A 22,253-nucleotide genomic window follows, 5' to 3' on the forward strand; every position below is an offset into this window, starting at 1 on the left:
CTGAACATGGTCCATGGTGGTGGTTAAAGATTTCTTTATAGCGTTTTGCATTCTGACGCATTACCCATAGTATCCTGAAGTTAAACATGTAAGAATCATTGCTGTTAATTCATGTCACTAATAGAATGATGCGATAGTGACATGTAATAACAACACTGATGCTTGACTGTTAACCTTGATGCTAATGTCTTATGCATACTATAACAAACGTTTTGACCAGCGCCAGAAGATGGTCCATTATGGACGAACACTAACAGCGACTTAAATAAAATGTATCAAAGCAGTTGATGGTGTAGGAACATAAACATGTCTTTCACTGAACCATTGCAGCTGTGGAACATTAGTTCACAAAAAATATGATTTTCTAATCATATACAGCAATAATCATACTTAGAATCTAAGAAATTGAAGATTTTTAGTGGCAAATCCCGATTTCATTCCTGTACAAAATTTATAATTTATTAGAAGTCAGTGGTACGGAGAATAATTTTCCACTAGTCATTGACTTAGTGAATTACGTCTACAGGGTGAACCGGAACTCCACCCACAAAATTTCGGAGGTTGTGCGGGTATATTTTCTAAGTGTTTTGGTATAAGGGACAGTAGTCTCAGATGGCTTGCTACAGAGTAATTGCATTTCGTCTGGTTCCTTGCCCTCATTTATCTTCGAACCTCTTTTGCACTGGAAATATCTCCATAACGGTGCAGAAGTCTACTGTATGCACTGTGTTTCTTATTTTGAAACATTTGTTCCATTTGTCGTTAACAAGAGTAAAATTCACTTTACTCTTGAACTTCGAGACTGCATTCAGTACTGGTCGATACTGTTTCGTTGATATTTTTTCTTTTTTTCGCCTGATCATTACAGATAGATTTACTGATGGAGAGTTGGTCAAAGTGCATCTCGTGTATGAGTTCACTAAATGCAGTGCAAGGCACACAGTGCGGCTGTTTTCATATTTTCTTCCATCAACGGTAACCCCAGAACCCTACTTTTCCATTTGTTTGGGAACTGTTGCACTATTCTGTGCTTTGTGTTGAAGTATTACTTTTTTTTCACTGTTTTGAAGGTATTTCCATATAAACAGAGGTAATTGTGGTGCCACACTGAATAAATAGTTACTCTGTAGCAAGTCACCCGAAACCACGGGTCTCTTGTACCAAAATACTGAGAAAAACTCCGAAATTTTTCTTATGGAATTCTGGTTCACCGTGTATATACACAACCAGCTAAAAACACCAAATTTCAGTGGAAGGTTTCCTGTCTAACGGCTTCCAGGTGCAACAAAGATTTGGTTATCAGATTTCATACAATTATTGACCGAACCTAAAAATTTGAAATGCTGCCATAATCTAGTCATCGAGAGGTACGATCTTACATTTAATGTTTGAGCGCAATGAGACAAGTATTAAAGCTGAAATTGTGTATATACAAGATTATTATACCTGACTGAACCGATTACACAGATTTGCTACAGTTACATCATTTGATATATTTCGTAGTGCTCTGTGCAAAGAGAAAAACTGGAAAAGCTTTTTTACGTGTTAAAAATGCTCAATATGTGCCCCCTATTTACTATACAGACATCAAGCCGATAAGCAAATTCGTCCCAAGTTCGGCGCAGTATGGCTCTGTCAATTTCTTCAGAATTACTGTTGATGTGAGCTAACAGTAGATTTGTTGGTACAGGAGGCGTAAAGACTAAATCTTCGACATAATCCCACAAAAAAAAAAAAAAAGAAAAGAAAAAAAAAGAAACAAGGGGTCGATGGGAGATCGTGGAGGCCCATGAAATGAATTACTGATCGTGTCAGAACACTACCAATCCATCAGTTTCTCATTGTCTTGTTTAAGAATTCACAAACATCATGATGGAAGTGGTGTGGAGTACCATCCTATTGATAGATGAAGTCCACAGTGCCAGTGTCCAGTTTTGGCATGAGTCAATTTTCCCTCATGCTCAGATACACGTGTCCTGCTACGATCTTTTTGCATAAGCAAAGGGGACCATAAACGTTTAACCGTGAGACTACACAGAACACATTAACTTTTGGTGAATCTGGAAGGTGCTGTACGATAGCGTGAGGAATCACTGTCCTACAAATTCGCACACTGTGCCTGAACGTTGTCTCTTTCACAAAAAATGTTGCTGCAGCACTGATAAGATTCTCTCAAAACCCAATCTCTTGCTTACGCCGTTGCAGTTGTGCCGAAAATGGCGACTGACATTGTCATACGGTGTCAGCGCATGTACCAGCTGTAAGACTTTAGCCTCAGTCATTTTCTTAAGTTACTCCGAACTGCCTGTTGTGATATGTTCGGCTTTCTGCCTGCCCTGTTCGTCGACTTCTGTGGGCTACGTGCTGAACTCGGCCGCAAGGGGTCAAACATTTCTTTACTCATTGCAGGCCGACTTTTGTTTATTTCCCCTCTAAGTGATATCCTGAAGCTTTAAACTGCTCTTGCGATTGCCGAATGGAGCTGGGCGTTGGTAGACCGTTGTTGAATTTTGTTCTGAAGCGTCATTGCATTGTTACGACGGATTGATGGCAAGCACAATATGTGCTTTCTCAACGCCTGTCATCTTACCTAGCTGCTCACTGGTGCACTCTAGTGTCACAAATGTGAAATGCAGCAGCAACAATAACAAACTTTTTCAGTTTTTCTCAACGATTGTTGAGTTTCATGACCAAATGTCAGTTTATGCGGATACAGTGAAGCTATGAAGTCGCTTCAGTCTTTTATAATTACCTTGTATTTTGAGCAGTGTAACTCACAGCGCGGAGCTTACCCAAACTACATTGTTCCAGTATTGAAAATTGGGAGTATTTAGTGATTTCCCAAACACTTCACAGGTAATTCCAAACCTTTTCAAACTTGTTTCCTTTGAAACCTCGCACATATTGATGAATGGAAGAAAAATTATCTCTTAAACATTTTCGCTGTTTATACAGTAAAATTTCGGCATCAGCCATGACGTTTCAATGCGTTACTTCCTCACCACTAACTCCTTTAGCAACATTATTCTTTGATGACACGGGTAATTTACGATCTGTACAGGCTACTATAATGTTCGGTTTCCACTAACATTCTGCCAAACTCTATCATGAGTCATTCCTCTTTCAGGGAGCTGAGACTACGAAATGCCAGTGAAACTGCTAAGACCATTCCCAGCAGCAGGTGAATAGATGCTACGCAGTCGCGGGACGACGTGTTCTTGGCGTATTGCTCTCCTTCCCTCGAGCGTGCATCGTTCATTGGGAGGCGGCCAGGGTGGATTTATCGCCTGCTGGCTGCCTCAATTGGTGCGCGCGCAGTTCGCCGCGGCCCCACAATGCATTTAATTGATTAGCTAATTACGGCGGCGCAGCGCAGCGGACCGCGTCGCAGATATATTGGTGCCCGGGCGGGGGGGGGGGGGGGGGGGGGACGAAGCAGCGAAGCGAAGGGAGTCCCGCTATCAGCTGCCGGAAGCTACGCCTCCCTCCACCTCCACCGCGCTCCGCCCCCAGCCTAAATGTAGGACGCTGCAAAGTGTCTGAACCTGCAGCTCTGGCAGTGAGCTGCCAGCAGTGCGTCATTTCACACGATTCCTTCTCCGGTGTTACCGTTCTAACTGCAAAAGTATCTGACAAAATTTGGCACAAGAACCTACACATAGGTTTGGTTTTTAGGTTGATATGGGAGGGTGGGGAGGGGGGAGGCGGCGGGAGGAAAAGGGACCAAACAGCGAGGTCATCGATTACAATGGATTAGTGAACGATGTGGAACAATTCTCGCGTTTGGCTGAAACGATTTACGGTCGGACAAGGGTTAGAACCACTGCACCACATCGCTCGGTGTACACTCATAGGGCCGGGCCAAACGGAATGGTAAAGTAATGGCTCTGAGCGCTATGGGACTTAACATCTATGGTCAGCAGTCCCCTAGAACTTAGAACTACTTAAACCTGACTAACCTAAGGACATCACACAACACCCAGTCATCACGAGGCAGAGAAAATCCCTAGTAAAGTAAAGCCTTTCACGAACTGGGTTTATGAAGAGTCTTGATTGGAGCATTCTTTATTGCATGTTATGCTTTTCCAAAAATCAGTGTCAGACTAAGATGTAGCTCTAGTTTTAGGCTAAACAAAACAACTTCTGCACATGGACTGTAAGCAGAACATAATTTTCATTTAATAAATGCTGCATATGGTACAGCTGTGAATTCAATGATGTGAGTATACTACCATTTCATGTATTTATGAAATGAGAATTGTATTACAGTATAAATTCAATGCACTCGTTTTGTTGAGCCTAAAAATACATCTGTAACCAAGATCTGACGATGATTTTTCTACATGTGTAACAATTAATGGAGGACAGATCGACCAAGACTTTTCCATAATTGCAATATGTGGCAAGTTGGAATAGTCGCCTACGTCCACTGTGGAATAATTCTTGGACCATGTACTCGAAATTAAAGTCCACGGTGCAAGCCCATAATCGAAGCAGGCTTTCACCACTGGGAAAGAACCCCGGTACTCATTTAATAACAAGCAAGGTGGTGGTGGGCCGTCCTGGACGGAATGGAATGGCGTAAGCTTCCCGCCCCTATCGAGGATTAAACACCGGACATCCAGGGCCGAAGTGTATGTGGACGAGCTGCAGTACGTCTCATAGATGCATCCCATGTGTGCTCGATACGATTGAAGTCGGGTAAATGGCAAGATCATGCCATTTGCAGATCATCGTCATGTTCCAACAGCTCCTCAAATTGCGCAATTCAATGCGGTCGCGGATTGTTATGCGTACAAAACAGTGTCACAATAACGCTGACTGCTGAGTATACCGTGGTCAAATATTTGGAACGCCAAAATGATTATGTGCGACACTACTGAACGAGTTCTCATATGGTGAGAGGTGAGAACACGTAATGGATCCAGAAAATATTATCGATCATGATAATTTTGTGGTCCAGGTGTTATAGTGTTGGGAGGTGTAACGTTGCATGGACTTACTGACTTGGATATCTTTGAACACAGTACACTCACTGGTCAAAGTAATTGTGACATATGTATTCCTTTCCCACGTGCATTTGTTCAAGGGTTCAGTCGGCCCTGTCTTCAGTTTTATGGATGACATTGCGCGACTGCATCGAACATTGCAGGTGAAGGAGTTCAAGGAAAGAGAGGATATTAGGCCAAGAGTCTAGCCTACTCCTTCTCCCGACTTAAATCCATCGAGCACATGTAGGATGCAGTGGGGAAACGTATTGCAACTCTTCCAGATGCACCAACGACCATCCAACAGTGTGAGCAGTGCCAGAGGAGGAACGGAATGCCGTACCAAAGGAACACCTTACCAGACTTGTGGCCAGATTCGTAGAACGTAACAGAGCATACATTTCCGTCCGCGGTGATCACACAGCATATTAAGAACCATGCCCCACCTATTTAGTGACCAGAGAAACAACATTAGACGCTGTAACTTCAGTGTAATCGTTGTCCTTGAGCAAAAGTGTCTATTTTGTTAGTGTCACTGGCTGTTGCTTTGAGTTACCTTTTGTTCTACACTGTAGCAGGTATGGTCCAAGTTTCATATACGTATGTTATATGTCAGCGACAAAGTTACTTTCTTCTTGCGTTTTGCACACCACTGTATCAAAATAGAATTGCTGTTAAACCAATAATACATTCAACGCTGGACCACATTACACTTTTTATTGACTAATAGTAAATTGACTTTTCAGAAGAGAAAACTGTTCTGTTTTTATCATAACGTCTTTATCCCTGCTGACGCATTCGTGACTTGTCACTGAAATAGCCTTCCTCAAAATTCCACCTCGAAACAGAGACAGCTCTGTGAGGTCAGTGTGTTACAAGCGACCCTGCAAGTATTCGTTACTTGAAAACTCTCCATTGCAGTGACTTCGAGCTGTACCTCTGACTCATTAATAACTCCGACCTGACAATGTTTTATTGGCACACCGGCAGCATCTTCGATTTTCGGAATTTTCGATCGCAGCAATTTTGTTCAGGAGCCGAAACTCATTAAAAGCTCCATCCAGACGGGGTCTAATGCATGGCCGCACCTTTCTCCTTCCTTCTCAACAGCGGCCAGTGGCGGTCTGCCGAGTACCGAGTCTTTTCACTGTACACGCTATGCCATGGTTCCCCTGCACATTATTAAGTAACTGAAATTCAAAATCCTTTCCTTAACCACATAAAAGGCTTTAAAACCATTGATAGTGAGCGGTGATATGTGACACATTCGTCATCCCCGCCGCTGGCAGTGCGTGTCTAAATTAATTTGGCGGCCATATAAGCGAGAGGTCGAGAGCAGAGCACGGCAAACGCTCGTAGCGCCACCACTGGCGAGCGACAGGCACCCATGGTGGGGCGGAGAAGAAGATAATTGGCCAGCGAACTGAAGACTGGTAGCAGATTGGAGGGCGAGGATCTCCTTTTGGACTCTTGTTCGGGAGGACGATGGTTCAAACCCGCATACGCCCATCCTGATTTAATTTTTCCGTAATTTCCCTAAATCGCTTCAGGCAAATTCCGGGATGGTTTCTGTGAAAGGCACAGTAGAATTCCTTCCCAATCCTTCCCTAATCCGAGTTTATGCTCGTTGTCGACGGGACGTTAAACACTAATCTCTTCCTCCTATCCTTTTGGAGTGACGAAACAGGAACTTGTGGTGGAGCAGCGAGGTAGCCTGGTGGGCGGCCGGCCGAGGCTGATAGGCGTTTGGTATCAACACGAAAATTCGTTCTGGCTGGAGCAGTGGATGGCTCTGGGCTTCGCGGTTCCAAGGAATGCCGTGCAGCTGGGAACCAAGAGCTGGTTTCTGCTGGTGGAAGGTGTGTTTGCTGTGGTAAGTGCTGGCTGTAGTGCAAACGGCTGAGGCACTGGCCTAGTTACTGTGGTAAGTTGCCAAGTGGTTACGTGGTGGGTCTAGTCTACTAAACGGAAAGGGTGCTATCTGAAGAAAGAGTACCTAATAAATTTTAATTCTCGTCGCTGTTGGATCTCATTCTTTTGCCATTCTGATATTCTGTGGGCACCGGAGTATACAGACACTTGTGTTTGTCTGCTTAGTTTTAAGTACGGTGTCAACTTTGGTTAGGTATTTTTGAAATTCGATTTGAGGATGAGATCTGTTATTGAGTGTCTCGTACGCTTTCACTGTGTGTTGACATTTCGGTCTCGCCTGAATGAACTGGAAGGGTCTGAATTATTGGCATTCTATTTATTTGTGTAATGTGTTGTTCAACTACACTCCTGGAAATGGAAAAAAGAACACATTGACACCGGTGTGTCAGACCCACCATACTTGCTCCGGACACTGCGAGAGGGCTGTACAAGCAATGATCACACGCACGGCACAGCGGACACACCAGGAACCGCGGTGTTGGCCGTCGAATGGCGCTAGCTGCGCAGCATTTGTGCACCGCCGCCGTCAGTGTCAGCCAGTTTGCCGTGGCATACGGAGCTCCATCGCAGTCTTTAACACTGGTAGCATGCCGCGACAGCGTGGACGTGAACCGTATGTGCAGTTGACGGACTTTGAGCGAGGGCGTATAGTGGGCATGCGGGAGGCCGGGTGGACGTACCGCCGAATTGCTCAACACGTGGGGCGTGAGGTCTCCACAGTACATCGATGTTTTCGCCAGTGGTCGGCGGAAGGTGCACGTGCCCGTCGACCTGGGACCGGATCGCAGCGACGCACGGATGCACGCCAAGACCGTAGGATCCTATGCAGTGCCGTAGGGGACCGCACCGCCACTTCCCAGCAAATTAGGGACACTGTTGCTCCTGGGGTATCGGCGAGGACCATTCGCAACCGTCTCCATGAAGCTGGGCTACGGTCCCGCACACCGTTAGGCCGTCTTCCGCTCACGCCCCAACATCGTGCAGCCCGCCTCCAGTGGTGTCGCGACAGGCGTGAATGGAGGGACGAATGGAGACGTGTCGTCTTCAGCGATGAGAGTCGCTTCTGCCTTGGTGCCAATGATGGTCGTATGCGTGTTTGGCGCCGTGCAGGTGAGCGCCACAATCAGGACTGCATACGACCGAGGCACACAGGGCCAACACCCGGCATCATGGTGTGGGGAGCGATCTCCTACACTGGCCGTACACCACTGGTGATCGTCGAGGGGACACTGAATAGTGCACGGTACATCCAAACCGTCATCGAACCCATCGTTCTACCATTCCTAGACCGGCAAGGGAACTTGCTGTTCCAACAGGACAATGCACGTCCGCACGTATCCCGTGCCACCCAACGTGCTCTAGAAGGTGTAAGTCAACTACCCTGGCCAGCAAGATCTCCGGATCTGTCCGCCATTGAGCATGTTTGGGACTGGATGAAGCGTCGTCTCACGCGGTCTGCTCGTCCGGCACGAACGCTGGTCCAACTGAGGCGCCAGGTGGAAATGGCATGGCAAGCCTTTCCACAGGACTACATCCAGCATCTCTACGATCGTCTCCATGGGAGAATAGCAGCCTGCATTGCTGCGAAAGGTGGATATACACTGTACTAGTGCCGACATTGTGCATGCTCTGTTGCCTGTGTCTATGTGCCTGTGTTTCTGTCAGTGTGATCATGTGATGTATCTGACCCCAGGAATGTGTCAATAAAGTTTCCCCTTCCTGGGACAATGAATTCACGGTGTTCTTATTTCAATTTCCAGGAGTGTATATACTCATTTGTGGCCTCATATCGTAACGTCGATTGAGTTTTATGGCGGAAAGTTGATTAAAAATGCTTGATCTATATTAGTTCGTGAGTTTTGATTTGTTTTTCTGAGTGTTGAGTTCTTCGGTGGTTGCTTATTCTGCGTGTGCTCTAGATTGTTCATATCTATTTATAAATGGAATTACATTTTCTTTAGAAGTTACGCCAACATGCCCACCAATGCTTACCACTGCCATTAGATCCCTGCACCACAACACTGTGTTGCGAACTATTTTTCTGTTTCCTGTGTACTTCAATTTATTTCAAGAATCTATTAAAATAAATAATGTTTAGAATCATAAAATTATAACCCTGTTATGTATATAAAGCAGAGCGCAAGAGTTACATGTTAAGTCCAAGATCTCCGCTCAAACACTTGGATCAATGTCAGCCAAATTTGGCACTGGATCAGCAGGCCTCGTAACTCCCTAGCCCCAAGGGAAGCAGAGTTATAACCAAAAATCTGTTTTTTTCAGTCCCTGCTGTATAGTCTGCCCTTCACTGCAGGCTTGTTGTATTCGAACTGTGGTGGCTTGCCAAATCGAATTGCTCTGCTTGGCAGCCTATATTTCATGAGTTGGAAATGGTTCTTGGGGCCTAAACAGTTTAACAAGTGTTTTGTGTTGTAGTAGCATTAGCCTGCATTATCGACCCACTTTGCACAGTGGCCTGCATGGTGCCATTAGGGGTAAATAAGTGACTTTCAAGCGCTCAGTTTGTAGCCTCGCAACGCATGACAGGCATGTCTTGGGAGTAGTATCGGTCTGATTCATTGAACATTATTGAAGGGCTACATGTGCTGATGAACAAATTTGGAAACATGTTGAGAAGACTGGAGGAGATTATGGATAGAGTGAGGAGGTGGAGGAGATGGACAGAGACAGGGGAGGACAGGGAGATGCCTGAAGAGGTAGAAGGCGTAGACAAATATTGGGCAGGTGGGAAAGGAAGAGGTGCAAATAGAGAGAGGAAGAGAGACAGGAGAATATGGTCAGAGGGACAGGGAGGAAGATATAGAGAAAGGGACGTGGAAATGGACAAAGAGAGGGGAGAAGAAGAAGAAATAACAGGGAGAGTTGGGAGGATGAGAAGCACAGATAGAGGAGAGAGGATGAGGTGGCAGACAAAGGAAGGAAGAAGTGACACAGATATGGGCAGGAGGATGTGCGTTCAATAGCTTTGTCAAGTACTTTTTTTTCAGTTGTCAGTCTTCTGACTGGTTTCATGGAACCTGTATCCTCTATTATTTGCTGAATGTGTTGCGATCAGTCTTCCTCTACAGCTTTTACCCTTCACAACTACTTTAGTACCATGGAAGTTATTCCCTGATGTGCTAACGGACGTCCTACCATTCTGTTCTTTCTTCTTGTCAGCGTCTTCTATATATTCCTTTCCTCTCCAGTTCTGCGGAGAACCTCCTCATCCCTTACTTTAACCGTCCACCTAATTTTCAACATTCGTCTCTTGCACCACATTGCAAATGCTTCGGTTCTCTTCTGTTCCAGGTTTTCCACAGAATTCACTACTATAAATTGCTGTGCTCCAAACGTATCTTCTCAGAAAGTTCTTCCTCAAATTAAGGGCTGTATTTGATACTAGTAGACTTATCTCTGGCAGGATTGACCTATTTGCCAGTACTAAGCTGCTTTTGATGTCCTCCCAGGTCCGTCCGACATTGGTTACTTTACTGCCTAGGTAGCAGAATTCCTTAACATCATCTACTTCGTGACCATCATTTCTGGTATTAAAGCTTCTCGCTGTTCTCATTCCTGCTGCTTCTCATTATTTTTGTCTTTCTTCGATTTACTCTCAGTTCATATTCTGTACTCAGACTGGTTATTCCATTCAGGAGGGTAACATTTTCATCAGTGGATCTTACCATTTGATATCCTCTCGGCCTGAATTTTAATTCCACTCTTGAACTGTTTTTTTCATTTTCATCATTGGTTCCTCGGTGTATGGATTGAACAGCAGGGGCGAAAGACTGGTTACCTGTCCCTAATAAGAGCCCTCTGTTCTTCTACTTACACTCTTATTACTCTCACTTGGTTTTGTACATATTGTATCCCTAAGGCTTATCCCTATTTTCAAGAAATTTGAACATTTTGCTACATTTGGCACTGTCGAACGCTTTTCTCAGGTCGACAGATTCTATGAACGCGTCTTGATTTTTCTTTAGTCTTGCTTCGATTATCAAAACACGTCAGAATTGCCTCTCTTGTGCCTTTACCTTTCCTGTGGCCAGACTGCTCATCATCTAACACATCCTCAATTGTTTTTTCATTTTCCTTCGTATTATTCTTGTCAGCAGCTTGGGTGCGTCAGCTGTTAAGCTAATAATGCGATAATTCTTGCACTTCTCGGTTGTTGATATTTTCGGAACTGTGTGGACGATGCTTTTCCGATATTCGGATGGTATGCAACTAGCCACATACATTCTACACACCAACGTGAATAGTCCTTTTCTTTCTACTTCCACCTATGATTTTAGAAATTACGATGGAATGTTATGTATCCCTTGTGACTTATTTGATCTTGAGTCTTCCAAAGCTGTTTTAAATTCTGATTCTAATACTGAATTCTCTATCTCTTTCCTTCCAACCACGTCATCAAACAAGCCTTCATCCTCGTAGCGGCTTTAAATGTACTCTTTTCACCTACCCGATCTCTCCTCTGCATTAACAGTTAAATTCCCATTGCGTTACTAATGTTACCGCCATTGCTTTTAATTTCATTTGATTCAGTCCTGCCGACAATAGTTTCTTTCTCTCTTTATTCACATTTTTCATGCAGCCATTTCGCCTCAAAGCTCCCTATTTATTTCATTCCTTTTATTTCTGTATTCCTGAATTTCCCTGTACATTTTAGTACTTCCTTCTTTCATTGTTCAACTGAAATATTTCTGCTGTTACCCACGGTTTATTCGCAGTTACCTTTCTTGAACATATGTTTTGCTTTAAAACTTCTGTGGCTGCCATTTTTTGAGATGTCCATCCCTCTTAAACTGATCTGTCTAATGAACCTTTGATATTCTCCTTAGAGAACTTCAAGCCGTATCTTTATTCCTTAGTACTTCCATGTCCCACTTCTTTGCATATTGTGTCTTTCAGACGAGTCTCTTAAACTCTAGCCTACTCTTCATCACTACAAATTTATGAGCTGAATCTATGTCTGCACCTGGGTTTGTTTTATAATCCATTATGTGACATCAGAATCTCTGCTTGACCATGATATAACATAGCTGAAATTTTTCTGTTTCTCCTGGAATTTTCGATGTATACTTCTTCCTCTGGCGATTTTTGAACAAGATATTTTGCTATTACTAGCTGAAATTTATTGCAGAACTAACTTTGTCTTCTTTCTCTTAAGTTTTCTAGTATCAAGCCCATATTTTTCCTTATCTCTTTCTCCTACTCCTTCACCTACAACAGCATTCCAGTCCCCCATAACTATTAGATTTACATCTCCCTTTACATACTGAATTTCCCATTCAGTATCATGACATGCTTCCTCTGTCTCTTCATCTTCAGCTGGCGATGTCGTCATGAATACCTGAAGTATGGTTGTCGGTGTTGGTTTGCTAGCGATTCTGGTGAAAACAACCCTATCACTGCACTGTTCACAGAAAGACATTCTCTGCCTCACCTTCCTATTCATAATGAATCGTGCTCCAGTTATCCCATTTGCTTCTACTGTTGATGTCACCCTATCCTCATCTGACCAGAAATCCTTGTCTTGTTTACATTTCTCTTCACTGAGCCCCACTTTATTTAGATTCAGCCTTTGCGTTCCCTTTATCAGATTTTCTAGCTTCCCTACCACGTTCACGCTTTTGACATTCCCTGCCCCGAATAATAGAACGTTATCCTTTCTTTGGTTACTCGATCTTCATCTCATGGTGACCTTCCCAGCGACAATCCCTTCCTGGAGTTCCGAATGGGCGACTATTCCAGAATCTTTTTGAAGTGGAGAGATCATCATGACACTTTTTCAGTTACAGGCCTTATGTTCTGTGTAAAAACATTATATGTCTTAATGTAGCGGTTTTCATTGAATTCTGCATCCCCATACCATTGATCATTGGTGATTCTTCCAACCCTTGGGGCAGTTCACCACTCCAAGGGAAGAAACAGCCGCGAAGCTCGGTCCGCTCACCCATCCTATTTGACAAGGCCGTTGGCAGAATGAGGGTGACTTTTTATGCTGCAAGTCTTTGATTTCCAAAGCTGAATATTTTTATTCTAAATTTAAGCGGCAGAATTCGGGACCGAGAAAGCTTTGATTACTAATCAAAGATGTTACCCATAGGCCACGGGTGTAGAATGCATAAGTGGGTGAAATAGCTGGGGAAAGTCTAGTTACATCAATAAGTTGTTTAGGATGTGTGACTGGAGTAGATGTGATAAGACAACCAATGTGCCACCTGTTATTGCAGGTAGCGTTTGTCAGGATCACTACTTATTTCTCGTATTTGAAGCTTTTTGTTTATTAAGAGGAAACTGCTGGTGTTTTGGCTTTGATTTGGTGACAAGATGAAGATGAAGGGCCACTGTTGAGTGATTTGTTGTTTTCATTGGTTGTCCTCAGCGAATCTATTGTAAGATGGCGTGGTGCGTTGTGTACCTGATGTAGCGGCCACAAGCACGTGAAAGCTCATCCAATTTTCACTGATCTGATTTTATTTATTTGATCACTAAGTGAACGTATGAGAATGACCTAGGATTCGTCATTATAATACAATGAAAATAAATAGCTCAAAATATGCTTTCAAACGCAATGAATGTTTATCATCAGCAGAAGAGTCAACCACCTCTAGATTATGTACTCTGTTTTCCAGGGGAGACTGGAATCACTCATTTATTATTCCTCTTCCACCTAGTGCTTGTAGCTTGTTTAGTAATATTTTATGGTCAACTGTGTCACAAGCCTCGGGCAGATCTATTACCATGCCTGTACCATTGAGGGCCGCCCAGTTGGCCGCGCTGTCTAACGCACGACATTCCGGGCGGGAAGGAGCGCCTGGTCCCCGGCACGAATCCGCCCGGCGGATTTGTGTCGAGGTCTGGTGAACCGGCCAGTCTGGGGATGGTTTTTAGGCGGTTTTCCATCTGCCTCGGGGAATGTGGGCTGGTTCCCCTTATTCCGCCGCAGTTACACTATGTCGGCGATTGCTGCGCAAACAAGTTCTCCACGTACGCGTACGCCACCATTACTCTACCATGCAAACATAGGGGTTACACTCGTCTGGTGTGAGACGTTCCCTGTGGGGGTCCAACAGGGGCCGATCCACACAATAGCCCTGAGTGAGTGGTTCGTTGTGTGGCGGTGGCGGGGTGATGTCGATTGCGGTTGTCGTCGTGGGGTTGTGGACCACTGAGGCTGCGGCGGGGATAGAGCCTCTCCGTCGTTTCTAGGTCCCCGGTTAACATACATACATACATACAATGTGTGTTCAACAGTCGTTCATGTCAAGAGCTTCAAGTACCACTTGCACTAACTCTGTAATGGGCGATATTGTACTTCTCTCACTTCGGAAACTCAACCTTGCCTCGTTATAAAGGCTGTATTTTATTCACGTAACTAATTAATCTATATTTCATGGTTGCGTCAGTTATGTCTTTGTTTCATACTGTCTCCAGTGTGATGTTTGCGTAGCATGTTGAGCTAATCATGTAATCTCTTGTACCTGTGACTCCTTGATTAGAGACTGCTTCTGTCTAACTCATCTTTGTCATTGTCTTTGTGTTAATAATGACTATAGCGTTACCCATGTAAACTAGTAACGCTACAAAGTGGCGACTATTTCGCAGTTCTAACTTTGCACGTTGTTCAACATTACCTTGGTACGGCATTGCACATACCATAGTCCTGAAAGTCTCTAGTCTTATTTTCTCTGCTTCTGCCAAGGGTACTTCTCAGAGAAAGGCTTTCATTGATCATTTATTCTGTGTGTACCTAACAGAGCTCCAGCGTTGACGAGTACTTTGGATAGCACTCTTACGGCTGTGTTACTGACAGTATTGTTGCAGTGTTCACAACCACCTGTAAAGTGTGCAGAACAGGGATTTTGCTGTGGTCATGTAGTGGTAGCCAGGCAAAGTTCATATCTATTACACTTGTAGCTGTATTGGTTTGTCGATTTCTTTCCGATTGCACTGCCTTTCTTAGCCAAGAACAAATGCAGGCTCTACAGCCCCAAGTAAATGCCTTACTGCAGAGACATTCAACTACATCATGTAGCAGGTCTCAGCTACGCCATTGACATGTGCTCATCGCTTTGTTGGAACTCAGGCTGATGCTTATCTGTAGAAATTTAAGTATATTGTAGGGATAGAGATACCTGTCCAGAAACACATGTAGCAGTTTACTTTTCTGTTTATTGAGCACTGTGTTACGTGGCAGTTTATACACCAAACTGTCACATAACATATTTTATAATGTAAATTGCACTTCCCACAGGTCAAAGCAGTCGACCATTTAATGCGTCATTGTAACTGCTGACAATATTCAAATAATGATAATTATTGGTTAAGTAATTACTTCTTTTCTTGCTTTTCCCTCAGTATAGTGATAGGGAACTCTTACTTCCTCCAGGCTCAGGATCCCTTTCAAGATAGCTCGTGCAATATAGAAGTTTACTTAGGAGGATCAGAGAGCATCATAAATGCGTTCAGAGCTTAAACGTGTCCACCCTAGAAGGCAGGAGATGCAGAATTCAGTTTGTCCCACCTCATCACAGTGGACGACTTGGAACGCCGAAACTGCTGTAACACTCTGTTGTTTGAGATGTTTAAAGAAATACTTTTGAAAAGGTAATGTAAAGCGAGTGTCGCGACCAGAACAGGGAGGTGTGAGCCTGTCCAATTCTCTGCGGTCATTTCATGAGATAATGTTCATTTAAAACCATAGTAAAAGTGATTATAACTGGGTCGCAACAATTATTTCTTTAGTAGGCACACTTTCCCATATGCGTCTACATGTAATCCCCTTAGTTAGCCAGCTTTATAAATCTGTCATGGAGTGGGAGAGATTTTCTGGCTCCCTCCACATTACAGACCATCACTGATTAATCATGAGGAAATTTGTAGTGTAGGTGTTTGTTAAACTTATTTATAAGATATTATTGGTTGGAAATCAACATGTCTGTTGCAACTGGCGGATGAGATTCCCACATGGGCAGAAGCAACCAAGTTTGGAGTAATTAGGTCAGAAGAGACTTGCTGCACCGAGATTGATGAGTACATCCTTGCTGCTGAGCTGTCACACAGAAGGATTTCTCCATATTACAACGGAGAACAGAGCGCAGCGGAACTCAGAAATTCCAGCCGTTACTGCCACAATCTTCTACATTAACACCATATAGCAGTGGTAACAATGAGCTGGTGATACAATCACCGGATCGCGGGAAACGCAAGGCTACCTTACTTAAATCAGTGTTTAACAGAAGTTTTCACGTTTGCAGCCAGCTCGTTGCTTTCTTCGTGCACTTTGGAGTTTCTTCTGGTGTTCTTACTTATTTTACACGTTATTTATTTTTCCAGGATCTTTCTTTTGTAGCTATATGGGCTCTTTCATTAATATATTCGTGTGTGTGGTACCCATACTTTCACATTTAATGGAGGCACCTCTAGTAATTTTCCTTCAATGCCAAATTTCCATTCTTGTTAAATCTGTATCGTTTTCTGGGGGGCTTACCTCCTCTGTAGGTTACCAGGGACCAGGCTTACAAAATCTTACGGATATGCTTAAACTCTGAACTGACACTCCAAAGCTACTAATTTCTGTACATTGTTGCTCATCTCCTGCCTATAAAATTTAGTAATAGTAGGCTTTTTCGGCGTGCAAATATTTCAATAAAATCCTTCTTAGTTTGAACTTATCGTCTATGATTTTCTTTTATTTTACGAGTCGCTGCCTGCGGAAGGTCAGTGTTCCAGGCAAATTTGCCGTCCGATACAAAATTTTAAACTGAACGGAAATTTCAGAATGGTGCACACTCCGCTCCTGAGTAGAATATTCGTTCTCGAATTCACATATGTTCGTATCTTTGATGTCTAGGAGTGGCATTCTCAGCTTCAACAACATATTGCAAAGGTATTGGCTCACAATCACAAACCAATATCAATACTACAGCACTTACATGTACTCGAGAGCAAGAGTTATACGGAATCTATATAAACGGCTGTTCGCCATCTTCAGACAATCGCTACTGATTGTCTCTATTCTGACCTGTAACAGCAGGCAAGTAGGCTAAAGTTACTTTGTGAAGCAGGTTACTCAGGAACAGGAAAGTTGTATGAAAGAGCCGAGTGTTCGTTCTGAAATAGTCAAAGCCGTCTGCCATCGATTACTTCTCTACCGCGAAAAGTGCTTTCAGCAGTGAAAGCGTCAGACCTCTTTTATTCTCAAGCAGAGAGGTAGAATTCCTGTTAATGAGACTACCAAACACTCAGACTTCAGCGGTCACATCTAGAAATCAATTACAGAACGAAGACGATGCGTAAGAAATGGTGACACCGAAAGAGAAGGCTGAAGTCCTCCGCCTCGTTCTCCTAGGATTCCGATACATATATGAGACCACTGGCGCGCCGCCGGGTACCTCATTAACAGAAGTGCAGTCCGTAAGCTTGATGGAGCCTGGGATCGGGCGTATTCAACGGAATTACGTCAGTTTCGGGGGAAGGTGTCAGTTTGTAACAAAACCTATAACATTAACTTTTTCCACAAAGCCATAGAATAATGTTGCGGTCCCGTCTAAAGACATGCCCATGCAGAGCGTGTTGCTTGTAAGAGAAGAAATTAGCAGCTTCATACCTGACTATCTGCAGAAAACACGAATGTGAAAGCAATACAACAGCAGAAAAATCTTTTGAAATTAAATGATGTTCGCCGACTACACAACAATTAGCGTTTTGTGTCACCATAAGGGAATCTGCTGTAGTATTAATCAATTGACTGAACGGTGATCGTATTATAAAGATCACTTCCGCCGGATTACCTTAATCAAATTTTTGACACTGTCTTTTATCTTACTCGAAGTTCTAACAGTATCCTACTTTTCCTGTACGCCTCAGTAGCTTTTCATGGAAGTCCCTTACTCTCTGAAACACAGCGCGCAGGTCAGAGGACCCGTATTCTGTTGAATAGAAACCGTAGACCATATAAAGAATCCTCTCCCTTGTGTGTGATATCGAGATGAAGATTTATTCTGGTAAGGGACGGAGCCTACCAGCATCCAAAACCGAGGTCACCACAACGAGCTGTTGTTGTGCTGGAATCGTACTTAATACGTCAGACTCCTGACGGTGGAAGAAGTGACCACCACCACTACTTCGTCGAACCGCGGGACTGCTACGGTCGCAGGTTCGAATCCTGCCTCGGGCATGGGTGTGTGTGGTGTCCTTAGGTTAGTTAGGTTTAAGTAGTTCTAAGTTCTAGGGGACTTATGGCCTGAGATGTTGAGTCCCATAGTGCTCAGAGCCATTTTTGAACTACTTCGTCGACGAGGGTTGAAAGATGGGGGCATCATGACCCCGATCGCAAAATTTTGCTCACATGTCCAGGGTTAAATTCCAAATCAGTATCTGAAGTGATGGCATATGAAAGTTGACGATTATCCACCAGTCGGCTGAGGACAAGCTTGACAGCCACGTCGGTGCTATTCGAGATGGGGTGGAGTCGGCGCAGGGTTTTACCTTCTTGTATTCCATTCTCTGTCTGACTAGGGGACCCTTCCTGCTAGTTATCAGCGATTTCGTCAAAATTTATGGTTTGTTTAGGTCTTGGCCAGAAATGAAAGTGACAGTCGTGGAAGCTCGGGATGGCCCAGCGTATACATCGCGTGTCGGGTGAAGGATGAGCCATGTTTGTCAGCATAGATTCCAGGCAGCGGCTCACGCAGCGGATAAAGTAGGGGATGGTAATCCGAGCGTTATGGAATCTGGTCCCTACCCAGAAAAACATTTATTTTCGATTTTTACGTTACTTAACTTACATTGAAAATAAGGCGAAATAGTCCTCAGTTTATTGTATTTACTAATATTTTTATAGAAGGCATCAAAAAGGAAGGTAAATGAAAGATTAGGATGATAAATAAATTTCGAAGAAAGGATTGTTGTTATAGATTCACGAAGTCTCTGCGTATAAAATTCCAGGTAAAGAATGTAAGGAGTACACGACAAGTTCTTATACAAAATTAGATCCTATTATTATTCTCCAGTTAATGATTTACACGTCTTGGGGCTATACTCACCGTGAAACCCAGGAAGCAGTTTGTCTTTTGGTATCTTGCAGCTGTTATAAACGCTGCATTTTCACAAAACAGTGTTGTTTTAAGGTTTCTATAGAAAACCAAACTTGGTGTACGTTCATAAAAGGATTTCTCACATCGCACAGTTCGTAGCAAATGAGCGCAACGTTGATCGAAGGTCAAAATGAAACTAATGGAATACGAAGTCTTTTACACTTTAATTACAATCCCTTCTTCGAAAGTTATTTGCAGAGTCGTCATGGACGCTGTAAGTAAAATACGTTCGTGAAAATTTATTTTCTATCCGAAATTTTCATTTACCTTTCCTTTTATGCCTTTTGTGAAGATACTAGGAAATGAATTATTGGGAAAATTAAGGCTTATTTGCAGTGTAAGTAACGCAAAAATTTAAAAAAATGTAAATAAGATCTCGCTAGAGACTGGACGCAACGGCCCTCGGATTACCGTTCCGTGCTCTTTCCGCGGTGTCATACGTTGCCTGGAATCTAACATAAATGGCTCACACCTCGCCCTACCCACACCAAAAATCATAGTTTGGTGCCAAAACTGTGGCGTTCTAGCTCTCAGACTTCAGTCACTTTCATTGCTGGCCAAGCGTTACATAAACCGTAAGAGTGGACGAAATGGGCGACAGCGAGTAGGGGCGGCCCCTTTGCAACATATGTACTCGTCTGGCCACTGTACAGAGCACAGCAGTGGTTACTTTATGTCACTGTCATTCCCTTTCCTAATCCATTTCCGACTAGAAAGAAGTGAATGTCTATGTAAGTGTGCGATGCCAAATCGGTCCAAGAAGGAAGCAGTTGAAAATACCTCCTGTCTGTTGAAATTTCTAGTTGTCTGTACTTGGTCAATAGCGTTTATGTATATGATCGCCTCCTTCGCTCCACTGATTCGCACTTAAACTCACAGTGAGTTTTCGTAACCGTGAAACGTTCATTTCGTCCATAAGTCAAAGTTTCTTAAGAGCGTCATACGATGTTTCAATCGCGGCTGCAGCCAGAACCCAAGCACACTTGGTGATTTGCAGAACGCGAGACAAATTACGTGCCTTACAGCTCCGCGGGTGTAAGCCGAATCGTGTTTCGTCTGGCTCCTATTAAGTCTCTGCTCTCCTACACTATCAAATCAATCTAAATAACGATCCGTAACCTAATTTCGAGCCGAGATACACTTTACAGTAAGTAACCTGGTTGATCACAACGTATCACTTGCCCCCCCCCCCCCCCCCTCTTCAGAAATACATAACCGAAGCACCACCTCCGCCCAGAGGGAACACGACTTCGGCAGCCCACATGGGTCGCCGGCGACTCTACGAATTCCGTAGTCCCAAGCCGCTCCATTCCATAATTTTAAACTTATGCTTTTCACGCAATCAGTATCACAAGCAGAATGTAGTAATTTTCATTGGCCAGTTTCTGCTCCCACTAACAGGCGCGGCACTCACCGGTAGAGCTGTCCCAGGTTGTAGTGGGCGTGCACGTGGCCGGGCGCGTGCCGTATGGCGGCCAGGAAGTGCGCCTCCGCCTCGTCGGCACGCAGCAACGTCCCCAGGTTGTTGTGCGCGCTCGCGTACGTTGGCCACAGTCTGTGGGCAGCACAAAGCAGGTCTGCTTAGCGAAACGCTCAGGTCTCCACCACACACACACACACACACACACACACACACACACACACACAGACACAGTTTGTCACTGTATCTGTCTTCACGACAGACGGCAGGCAGTGCTTCATGTTCCAAGGTACTTACACACCCAAATGAGAAATGGACTCCCCTAAAGACATCATACAGAGACAGCAAATTTTAACAAGCTACGGGCAATAGAGGCCACAATTGTAAGATTGACATAATATCGCTGGAATCTGTGCAGTAATAATCGTGGCACAGTAAAAGCCTCAATGTCCTTAGTTAGAGGTTTTCTCGTTTCTGGCGAAAGGTAGTTGGGAATATCGAAGATGACCGCACATAATGCAACCATTGTAAAGGAGGCAGCAGCTGGAGTGACTTGAAGAGTTTTTCCGGCAGCTGTACAAAAAGTGGACTGCGCAGAAAAGTTCCGTTTGATTTTGTTCTTGGTCGCTCCTGAATTTTAATGTTTGAACTGCACAGGCAGTGTCCGTGCGTTAATCTTTGTGTCCGTACAAAGGATCACAACATATAGGGCTCTGCTTTGTCAAAGTTACATTGCGTTAAGAGGCAGCTTTTACCAGGAACTGTCATGTGACCTTCTGTAAAATCCAGTTAGCATATCCCACTACTCAATCAATTCAAGCCACTAACTCTGACTGAAAATTGCAAGCAATAATAACAGCTGGGAATGATTACAATTCTTCACAAACGAGTCTTTGGTAGGATCATCGTCAGCTGTGAAAGTTAATTGTTTGCCAAGAACTAGAATTAAATTATAAGTGCAATAATTTTGGAAAGAACTTCGTAAGTTGCCCTATTTGGAACCAATTATGTAAAGGCACTACTGGATTCGTGACGTATAGGCTCATGATGAGGTGCACATAAAGACCAAAACATGAAAAATAATATGTCGGAAAATATAGGAGGCCAAACCTCCACAGTTAAAACCATAATGTCCATAGGCGACTAACCAATGAATTACAATGTCAGTGGTGGAAAACATCCAGTGCCATGTAACAAGGATCTACCAACAATAATCAGGACAACATGGAGCCACCTATGCGACCCGCAGCAACCATCGGCAAGTGCAGAGTGAGGCGGTGAAACATGGCTTGGGATGGGATGTTTTCATTCACTCAGTTTTTTATTCATTGACTTTGCACCCTACGAAAATTGTAATTTTAACTACGAAGGATAGCCTTTTGTATTCTCGGTCATGTTGTTTGCCATGTTTCAGTGATATACGTTGAGATTTTCAGTCGCCCTAATATTTATTCATCGAATATCAGCTTGCACACATTATGTTTTTAATGTCTTTTCTTTTGGTACGTTGAAGAAGCCTTGTAATTACGACAGTCTTGTGGCCTTTAACTGGCTGGCGACAGCGAATAATCACTTGGGGGAACCGCATGGGTTGTAAACATATTTCTATTGAAAGGCAGAGCGTTGTGCAGGTAAAATGCAGAGTAAAGGAGTCTGGCCGTCGGGCACAGCAGGAGCAGTTAGCTGGGACAGAGAACCTAACGTTAAGCTTCAATGTTCATGAGACAAAGGAATCCATTTTAGCAGACATATAAATTTGAAGGGCACGAGACAATACGTGGCTCCGACGGTGGACCAACCATTACA

General features: G+C 43.8%; 1 protein-coding gene across 1 annotated transcript in view; it reads right to left on the reverse strand.

The window, feature by feature from the left end:
* LOC126199544 (protein O-mannosyl-transferase TMTC1-like) overlaps nt 1-22,253 on the reverse strand; it is a 648,409-nt gene that overhangs the window by 83,724 nt on the left and 542,432 nt on the right. The window contains exon 13 of the mRNA XM_049936465.1: nt 20,442-20,582. Coding sequence (XP_049792422.1) covers nt 20,442-20,582 — 141 coding nt within the window. The remainder of the gene's footprint in view (nt 1-20,441; nt 20,583-22,253) is intronic.

Source organism: Schistocerca nitens, chromosome 8, assembly GCF_023898315.1.
Source record: "Schistocerca nitens isolate TAMUIC-IGC-003100 chromosome 8, iqSchNite1.1, whole genome shotgun sequence".
Taxonomy (NCBI): domain Eukaryota; kingdom Metazoa; phylum Arthropoda; class Insecta; order Orthoptera; family Acrididae; genus Schistocerca; species Schistocerca nitens.